The sequence below is a fragment of the Lolium rigidum genome, chromosome 4 (assembly GCF_022539505.1).
Source record: "Lolium rigidum isolate FL_2022 chromosome 4, APGP_CSIRO_Lrig_0.1, whole genome shotgun sequence".
NCBI classification, from domain to species: Eukaryota; Viridiplantae; Streptophyta; class Magnoliopsida; order Poales; family Poaceae; genus Lolium; species Lolium rigidum.
Genome location: NC_061511.1, coordinates 171005293 through 171015558, shown reverse-complemented (window position 1 = coordinate 171015558; position 10266 = coordinate 171005293). Strand labels below are relative to the sequence as shown.

General features: G+C 41.1%; 1 protein-coding gene across 2 annotated transcripts; it reads left to right on the top strand.

Moving 5' to 3' along the window:
- The first annotated feature begins 1446 nt into the window (after positions 1-1446).
- On the top strand, positions 1447-5323 carry LOC124706314 (thylakoid membrane protein slr0575-like). Of its 2 annotated transcripts, none has more exons than XM_047237970.1 (9): positions 1447-1793; positions 1885-1931; positions 2013-2115; positions 2210-2296; positions 3624-3707; positions 3866-3916; positions 4539-4619; positions 4824-4869; positions 4988-5323. In XM_047237970.1, exons 1-9 carry the CDS (start codon positions 1557-1559, stop codon positions 5038-5040), a joined length of 789 nt encoding a protein of 262 aa, XP_047093926.1. In that variant the 5' UTR covers positions 1447-1556; the 3' UTR covers positions 5041-5323. The 2 variants fall into 2 exon arrangements, with proteins under 2 accessions (XP_047093926.1, XP_047093925.1); XM_047237969.1 differs by having other exon boundaries at positions 1452-1793; positions 3866-3919.
- The last annotated feature ends 4943 nt before the right edge of the window (positions 5324-10266 follow it).

The window sequence follows — 10266 nt, the reverse complement described above, 5'->3', positions numbered from 1 at the left end:
TGTACTAAGTGGTATGTAAAAGTACATCACTTCTCCATGCTCACCGGTATGGTTTGACCATTCCATGAAAATGCTTACAAGTAAATTGTATCGCCAATGGCTATCCTTTTTTTTTTTGCTGTGCTTTGCTAACAAGTTGAAGATTGTCAATGAAACCTCATCCTAGTTTTTTCGGAGAGGGCGACTCCATGAAGATTCCAAGGGGAGGCCTCCTAGTATTGCCACTTCCATGAGGAAGTATCCCCTATCCACTTCTGCAAGGTGTTGTTAGCGCCTGGGATAGATGTGCTTCACATTTCAGATGCCTTCTGAAAGTACTTGGGTCCTATCTTTAGGAGCCTCACCCTCAATACCAACACTTGTTGCAACGTCAATGATAGAATGGTCATGGATCAAGGATGGCTAGGGTTTGTTTTTGCTCACTAGTTCCTGATAAGCTACTTCCTAACCTTCAAGCTCCCGCAGCCAGATGCCTATGTGGTGACCATATTCGATTAGTATCGTTGTGAGGTGGTTACCAAATGCAAAGAGGAGTTGGCAACCCTTGACATGATCGACAATGACTATATGGTTGTGAGCTCTTGTGCTGTTAATGCGCGGTTCATGGTTTATGACTTGCATTATATATGTACATGTGGTCACGACTTAGTAGGATGTGTGCAAAAGTGTTAATAACCTCACCACTCCTAGAAGAGGTTACCACACCAGCCATGCTGCACACAACAAACCCAAGATGTCTAGGTAAAAGAAATCTTATTCTTGTGTTGAGATCATAAGTTGCATCACTCCTTCCTAAAATATCGTGACCAGTGAAATTGTGGGAGAAAGGCTGCGGATGCTAGCTACAACAAACATGCTGGTGTCTCTAAGCATGACCAGTTGCATTTCGTTTCAGTTGACCAGATGCATTTCGTTTCATCCCTTTGCATGGAATGTTCAATTATTTTTGAATGCTTACCTTTGTGTTCATGTAGAGAAAATATATGTACATGTTTTGTCTTTATCGTCTTATAATTTACAAACAAGAGTTGGCAAGGTATACACCGTGCATGTTTCACCTGTTAATTTAGTAATTCAAGATTCATATTAAATTATTTCACCAAATTGCACCATATATACCATGCACGGTAGGAAGTCATTTCTCCTTCACCTCATTTGTCACGGCGGTGCTTGGCGGATGATGGCGAGACGAAGACATCGTCGACGTCGAAGGGGATAGACAGGAGACGATGATGGCTCACGGCGCAGCGGACCTCGCGCGGCGGCGCCCATCCCGCGGCGAGATTGATTATTTTCCTCATTGCAGTCATGCTGTGAGCGGAAGCGGTGCGATTTTGATTTCTGGCCTCCATTCGTCCGCGTAGGCTGGGCCACCACACCCAGACGGGTGGGTGAACCACTGCCCTCCTCTCCGCTCCTTCCTCCACGCGCGAAAACCCCAGCCAGCCACCATCTTCTTGCTCCCTGTTCCACCAAAAATCCCCCCGACGAAACCACTCACTGCTCAAGAAAAATAATCCACAAGCTAGTGGTAGTGCGCAGACGTGAAGGACGCCATGTCTGTGCAGTGCGCGGCGCACGCAGTCCGGGCGCTTGCCGCGTTCCAGGCGGCCCCCTCCTCCCGCCGCCGGGTGAGCCATGCATCCGTTGTGCCTTGCCGGCCCAGGCGCGCGGTTGCGCCGGTCCGAGCTGCGGATTCTTCGCCGCCTGCCGCACCTGCGCCGTCGTCGTCGTCCGGAGCAGCCAGCGACAAGCCCATCGTACCCGACGACGACGGGTTCACCCTCGCCAAGGTGAGCGGCTCAGTCGCTTTCTTGGTTCTTGAGAGCTAGCTTCGATCGTGTTGTTAGATTTTGACATGCTGAATTTTCCCGTCACATGTAGGTTTCTTTTGGCGTGATTGGGCTAGGGGTTGGTGGCTCCCTCCTGTCGTAAGTTCAGACTCTTATTGTGCAAACGAGAGTGATTCAGAATGCTTTTCTATCGGTGGCTCATGTGTATTTGCATCTCAGATATGGATTTGGGGCGTATTTCAATCTTCTCCCCGGTTCAGAGTGGTCTGCTCTGATGCTAACCTACGGGTTTCCTCTCACAATCATCGGCATGGCCTTAAAGGCAAGAACTCACTTCTTTCTGTCAGTTATTGGTCTTCTCTAAATTATGGTTTTATATCTGTAAATATGTGTTGATTCTTGAATTATATATGCAGTATGCTGAACTGAAACCAGTGCCCTGCATAACCTATGCTGATGCTTTCGCTCTAAGAGAACAGTGTGCTACCCCTATCCTCAAGCAGGTAATTTCGAAAATCCACTTAGAGGGTAAATAAGATATTGGCACTTTCTTAGGAGTAAGAATTATACGGGAAACTAATTAGAAACACAACTTTGAAAGATTGTCACGAAAATACATGTAATCCTTTGCTAGGAAGACAATTTTACAACCTCAAACTATTTATAGTAAGACAATTTTTTTGTTATGTCACACACCATCTTCCATACAGTGTCTAAGATTTTATATATCTTTTGTGAGATTTTTATCCGACTACTTATACATGTCTTTTTTTAGGAACTATGCATGTCATTTTTTAGCGTCTTAGCTACTTCTGCCTCTTTCTCCTATGAATAGTGGACCTTTAAGAAACGACCCTCCCTATTTCTATCTTCAGTTTTAAAATTGTAAATGTCATGTCCAATTCAAGCCAACACAGGTTGAGATATGATACCTCTATCGCAGTTGAAACACAGAAAAAGATGTCAGTCTATTGTGATATTCATGTATCATGCGTGCAAATCCTTATGGGGCACATGTTCTTGATCTACCACGGGTAAACAACCTTTATTACATGGATTATTGTTCCTGAGCGTGAGCGGTTCTGACCTTAAGTTTTAGAGTACTCCATATTGTTCCTACATGTGTTTTACTTAAAAAAACCATGTTTCTGTAATGTCATCTGAACTGACCTATGTCACACAATGAATTTAATATTTTTATTGGACATGAGTTCGAATCATCTGCTAAGTTGAACCATTCAAATGCTAACCAAAAATCGACTTTAGTACTTCTCTTCTGAAGCAAATGACAAATGCAGTTCCATTTGAAGGCATGAACAACAGTAGTTTTTTTACTTAAGGAATTAGAAAATGTTTTACATAGAGTCTATATGGCAATCACTTTGGAAGTCTTCTTACATAGTAGGTACACAACCGTCCATATGATAGTCTGAGGTTACACTGCTCTCCCCTGCTCACCTTTCCACCTATTGGAGAAACCTGCCCATGTGTGAGGGGAATAAACAATAAGGGATTGTCCAAAAGAGGATTCAACATAAAATAGAACCAATATGGCCTATTATGTAAGGCCATATTAGCAAAAATAGAACCAATACAACAAAGTGTTAGGCCATATTGGTTCTATAAATATCATCTCTCTGCAGATGAAACTTTAGAAAGTTGTACACATATATCTAGTGGTATGTGAACTAACTGATTATTATTGCTATGAAAATTCTGGAAGAATGTTTAGTCAACAAGCGTGTACGATTATTGTTTTATTTTCAGTACTTTTGACAATCAATACAGAATATGTACAATATCACTTATTAATCTTTCTCTTACCTCTAGGTCAGGAGTGATGTTACACGTTATAGATATGGTGATGAGCAGCACCTTGATGAAGCGCTAAAGCGGATCTTTCAATATGGTTTGGTAATTCATGCTTTTGGTGCTTTTGACATGACCTGAACATTGTCTTTCCTTGTATTTCATTTGTAATCTCAAGTTCACTTCAGCTACTGAACATATTCAGCTAGTCTCTTTGAGTTGGACGGATTCTGTTACTTATCTTCTTTTTATCCAACTGGCAGGGTGGTGGCATTCCAAGACGTAGTGCACCTATATTACAAAAAATTCAAGAAGAAGTAAATTTCCAGTCTATTTAATTTGTTATGTGGAGTAACTGTTCTATATATTATCATATTTACTGCAATCACACATAATAATTTTCACAAGTTGTATTTCATAAATTACATCTAATCCCATTAGATCATTTTTTTCTCTTTCCACTGGTCCCATACTTTATCACCTTACGGTTAGTCCCCATTAGCACGTATCTACAGGCAACAGAGTAGATGGTTTTCATTAGGAGGGACGCCAGCCCGAGGACTATGGCTGTAGCTTAAGTTGGACTAGTTTGAAATCTAATGAGATGTATTCAGGAACGGTTCTAAATATGATGTGGAAATTGCAGAAGAAAAATTAGCTTTTGTCACGGAGTAATTGTTATATCTTGTTACTGAATTCAGGATGTAGAAATTTTAGAAGTGTTTCCCCTTTCCCTGAGGACGACCAAAATGTCTGGCCACTCTTTCAGCTTCCCATATGCCAATGACTTATGTTTGTTGACTTGTTCTATTATCCTCACTTTATTCACACCAAAAGCTTTCTACCACAAAATCGTCATCTCGTTTAACAAAAGGGCATCTCAATTCCCTGGCATAATTCCTGGTTCAAATATTTACAGTCATATTTTGCCTATAGGTAACTGATGATGGGAAATACTGTTTAGTACTTGAATTCGAAGCCAAATCGCTGGAGCTATCTGATTTTGAGAAAAGACAGGTTAGTACCCTCCTTTTCTTCCGGATTTTCTAAAGCCAAAATAAACTACTTCAAGAAGTAATTAGTTGTTAGAAGAAAGTTATTCCAAAACTGAATGCACGTTGTTACTTGATAGCATATCATACTTATTCCCCGGTCCAGTAAAGAATTTGATATGCAAGATCATCTGAGTACTAAGTCCTTGCAAACATTTTCCATACACAGGCAAAATTCACCTCCTTTTTTGGTCCTGGAATTAAGGCAGAAATTGGTGAGTTTTGCTCTTTTAAATCTCCGTAAGACTATCAAGCTTATTTTTATATTCATAAGACTACCAATTTTCTATACCCTATAGCACCCGCTATCTTAAATTTATTCTGGTGATCCAGGAAAAGGTGGTGATGATCTGTACGAAGTGCGGCTTATCTCGGAGACTACTTAGGAAATTCAGAGGTTACTTAGGAAACACAGTGTGTCGGGCATGGCCTGAGGCATCGTGCAGGAAGCCAAGCAACCCTAAACTTGCATCTGATGGGCTTGGTTCAGGCTAGCGCAGGCAAACAATCGTACCCGTAGTGGCAGCTCATGGAGTTCCATTCTCTGCTAGTATACAACAAAATGTTCCTTGTTCCACTAATTTGCATATATGATTTTTTGCGGGAATGTATATATGATGGTAATGTTGTAAAAATAACTTTTCCTTAATTTGGTATCGGGCTTTTGTCTGGATGTAGTTCCAAACCTAGCATCATATGATTCTTGCACATGCACGGAGAAAAGGGGCTATTTTAATATAGATGTAAATTGGTTTTACCTTGTGCACTCCTAAAATGCAAAGGCGTGCTTTATTCGCACGACTTGACCATTAATTTGTTACTTAATTTGTCTGTCACAAAATATAAGATGTGTTTTATTTTGCATGGTATTTGGTGCATAACTTTTGCCACTAATATATATACCAAGTTATATGGATCAAAATTGTATAAATGTTATAATTGAGTTTGTCTTGTGAAATCATTTCATTTCGTATATGTTTATACCAATTTAACGGATATATTATGGCTAGAAATTATATTCAAAATTGTAAGTTGGTAACCATCGAAAATCAAGAACATTATCATATCTAGTACTTCATTCAGATAAATAGGTTTAAGGGTAGGGAGGCCCAATGTCGTTATATGCATTGAGCCGAAGCTTTCAAGTTAGAGTAGGCTAGATATGAAACCCAACAGAAATAAAAGGGAGCCAAAACAAGAGCGAAATGGAAAATGATACTGAACTAAGATTCCAGCATATGGATTGCCGATCTCCATAGCAGTCCTATCAAGAACCAAGACTTTAGGTATATTCCAATCTCTCAAGTCTCGTTTTACTGCCTCCACCAAGTTAACTTTGGTCGTCCTCTACCCCTTCTAGTTTCCTCCATAATCCTTAGAATTTGGATATGTCGAAACCACCGTAGTCGGTGTTGGACTAGCTTCTCATCGATTAGTGTCACCCCTAGCTAGCCTATCGTGAATTACCTCGTTTCTAATCCGGTACTTCTTGTATGGCCGCACATCCATCATAGCATGTGCATCTGCGCAACATTTATTTGTTGGATGTCTTTTCTTTTAGTTGGCCAACATTCTGCCCCGTATAGCATCACCGGTCTGACTGCCGGCCAATAGAACTTACTTTTTTTTAGCTTTTGCGCGACCTTCTTGTCACATAGGATACCAGATGCTTGGCGGCACTTCATCCATCATGCCTTGATCCTATGGCAAACATATTTGTCGATATCATTATCACCATTACGCCACTTCATCCATCATGCCTTGATCCTATGGAAAACATCCTTGTCGATATCACCATTGCTTTGCAACATGGATCCCAAGTATCGTAAGGTGTCTCTCTTAGGCACTATATGTCCTTGTAATCTGACATCTCCGTCTTCGCCACTAACACCACTAAAGTTGCATCGCATGTACCCAGTCTTGATCCCGCTAAGTCTAAACCCCTTCGACTCCAAATTCTACCTCCATAGCTCTAACTTCCTATTTGCACTGGCCCTGGTTTCATCTACTAGAATCACATCACTAGCAAAGAGCATACACCAATGAATTCTCCTTGTATATGCTTGGTCATCTTATCCATCACCAAGAAAAACATGTATGAGCTTAAGGCTGACCCTTGATGTAGTCCTATATATCGTGATTGGGAAGGTATCGGTCTCACTATCACCCGTGCGAACACTTGACATAACACGGTCGTACATTTCTCTGATGAGGCTAATGTACTTTGTTGGAACTTTATGTTTCTCCAACACCCACCACATGACCGTCCTTGGTATCTTGTCATACACCTTCTCCAAGTCGATGAAAATCATATGTAGGTCCTTCTTTTTCTCTCTATATCTCTCCATAAGTTGGCAAAGTAAGAAAATCACCTTTGTAGTCGACCTCCAAGGCATAAAACCGAATTGCTTTTTGGTTACATTCGACACTCTCCTCAAGCGATGCTCGATGATTCCCTCCCAAAATTTCATAGTATGGCTCATAAGCTTAATCCCTCGGTAGTTCGTACAACTTTGAATATCTCATTTATTCTTGAAGGTAGGTACTAATATGCTTTTTCTTCACTCTTTGGGGATCTTGTTTGACTGAAATATGTGGTTGAATATCTTAGTTAGCCATACTATTGTCACATCCCAAGGCTTTTCCACACCTCAATTGGGACATCATCAGGGCCAAGGATATGTAGTTCATTAGGGTTTAACTACTTTCTTAATAACAATTCTCAAGATGCTATGATCAACACCCAATGGTGATGATCAGGATATTGGCTTACCAAAGATATCATTAATAAAATATGTCTCTTACCTCCAACATCAAGTGTTTGCTCTAGCAACTAGAGTGTAACACTTAACTTGTACTTACTTACATAGGCATGATTACTATAGGGTTTATGATGTGCTCACAAGGTCCCTTTAGGTATATAGGTTTAGGATCCACTTGGCTAGCTTAGTTTGGATTGGTTTCTTCTTTACTTTTTTAATTCAGGAATGTGGTCTTATTCCTTTTAATATTTGATTACCTCACCACTCCAAAGTGAGATGGATTATATCCTAGGGTTTTAACTCTCAAGAGTTGATCATATTTCTCTGATAGGTGTAGACCTCTCCCTTCTCTAGAGTTTGATGTGTATATATTTGGATAGAGAAGAATAGAATAAGTAAAGGCTTGATGATAGTTCTTGTGGTGTTGTCCTTGTCATGAGTTCAAGAATTAATTCAAGAAATACCATGAGCATCATGTGGCAAGAACATTTACTTAATTAAAGACATTGTTGGCTTCACAGTTGGTTTCTTCTTTGATTTGTAGTTGAATAAATATCCATATGTTGTTGCAAGGAATACCCTATTATGATTCCTTAGAAGATCTGGTATTACCTAGTGTGTTGTTGTAATAGTTCTAGTACTATTTGATCTAACCCATATATCAAATTACCTCTACCCAAAATATGGTGATTTTTGTAAAGGTTACATTAAAGTTTATAGCGCTTGATTTGATGATTTAATTCAATTCCATCAACGCAAGTGAAACTTCAATCACCGTGACAAGTTCTATTTAAAAGCGCGAAAATTCACTAGATTTTTTGTGCATGAAAGCAATGCACATAACTGTTTCCTCACTATTTGTAGCCTCAAAACCTGGGATGTTACACATTAATCTTGCACATGCATCAACCTGAACAAGGTTTTGTTTCATTTGGTGTGAAATATGTTCACATAGTTGTCAAAAAAATACGTTTACATCTCACATTAAATAAAATGTGATGCATTGGACTATAGAGTTGGTATGAAAAAAAATGTATTGATTTTTCACATGTATACCATTTTGATGCATTGGAATGTAGATGACATTTCTCTATGTTATGAGTGAAATTTTTGTTACTGATTTGTCATGAATATGTTACTGGTGAGTAGAAGAACTTACTCTTGAAGGGAACTAAAATAAGCTCACGATATTGCAAACGGTGATAAGGAATTAACCGGTACCAATGCGCTACATGCATCAATAACGCATAAATGGTGCCTCACATGTGAAGTATATGCAACGGTTGCTAATTAGCCCTTCACATCCATGGAAGACTTATGGCGACGGGGCAAATCTCCGTTCCCAATGAGGGTTCGACCCATGCCCATAGTGTCGCTTTGTACTAGTGAAATCAGAACAAGGGACGCCGCTGCATCTTGCTGTTGTTAAAGGACATGAGAGTGTCGTGGAGGTTTTGTTGAAGAACTTTGCAGATTTAATATGCCTGCACAGTTTTTTTTTTGTCCCTTGGGCCTACATGACTCTTGTCGTTATACTTGAAAACAGTTACCACGTCCATCATGTAAAAAAAGTTATTTGTGGCTATTTTGTCACCTAAGCTAGAAGTTGGTGTTATTAATCTGATGAAAACTAATATATGGAAAATTGTGGAGCTTGGTGTTGGGTGTGTTTCAATCTGAGCACTATACCCTTCATATCAAAAAAAAAAAATCACCTTTAGCATATACGGATGGAGATGTTTTATTAATGGTTAGATCTGCACTTTCTATCTCGTGAAGAGTTGTCAAGTTGAAATAATAATTGCCTATTTCTATGTTTTCTAGAGTTTTCATGATTTTTGTTTCATATCCAAGCCTGTAATATGTTTACTCATGCCTTATATAACGTGGACTAGATAGGATAGTGACATTTTGCTAAACATAATTACATTGTACACTTACAGCTAAAATTGAGGCTGATGGCCATTTAAAAAAAATGCAGGTATGGCCGTTCAATATAGGTCAGTGAGATCTACAATGGTTGGGAAACTATTCCATGTTGCATACATGATTTTTATTATCTTCCTAGAATTTTCATGGAAGTGCATATGCTTAACGATGGGACATGGTAACCGTATAACCATTGGTTAGGTTAACCGAACCTAAAAAACAGCCTAATGGGCTTTTTGGTAAACCTTAAAATGCTATAGGTTATTTAGGTTCGAACCGTTTTTTCCAAAGGTTATCCGTCCCTGCACCTAATCCCGACCTGCGTCGTGCTATGATGTGCTTTACAGGTCCATCTCGGCGTCCAGATCGCGCACGACTGCACGAGGTCCAGGTTGGGAGGTGATCGTGCCCCGCAAGGCTGACCCTTGTCGAGTTGCCGTCCTGAGCGAGACGAGCGCAGTCACCGCTGCCGGCGTCGAGGCCGACCGTTACCGTCCAGAGCGAGACAAGCGGGGTCACCGTCGCAGGAGTCGAGGCCGCCGTCCGGAGCGAGACGAGCGTGGTCACCGCCGCCGGCGTCGAGCCGACCGTTGCCGTCCGGAGCGAGACAAGCGCGGTCACCGTCGCAGGAGTCGAGGCCACCGTCCAGAGCGAGACAAGACCGCCGCCGGCGTTGAGCTGACCGTTGTCGTCCGGAGCGAGATGGGCGCGGTCACCATCGCCAGCTTCGAGGCCAACCATTGCCATCCTGAGTGAGGAGATGAGCGCGGTCACCGTCGCGGCCGGAAGGCACGTTCCTTCGACCGCTGACACCTCCAGTGGCGTCAACGCTGCGCTCGACGCGCTCACCACCATGTAGTTGGTCAGGCCGCTGCTACCTTTGGCTCCACGGTTGAGCTTTGCGAGTGTCAGTAGAGTTCT

What these genes read in the sequence shown, in the direction of transcription:
- LOC124706314 (XM_047237969.1), top strand. Translation starts at nt 1,557, where the DNA reads ATGTCTGTGCAGTGCGCGGCGCACGCAGTCCGGGCGCTTGCCGCGTTC. An exon ending in TCATCGGCATGGCCTTAAAG is followed by an intron (nt 2,116 to 2,209) that starts GCAAGAACTCAC and finishes TTATATATGCAG; the next exon opens with TATGCTGAACTGAAACCAGT. An exon ending in GGATCTTTCAATATGGTTTG is followed by an intron (nt 3,708 to 3,865) that starts GTAATTCATGCT and finishes TCCAACTGGCAG; the next exon opens with GGTGGTGGCATTCCAAGACG.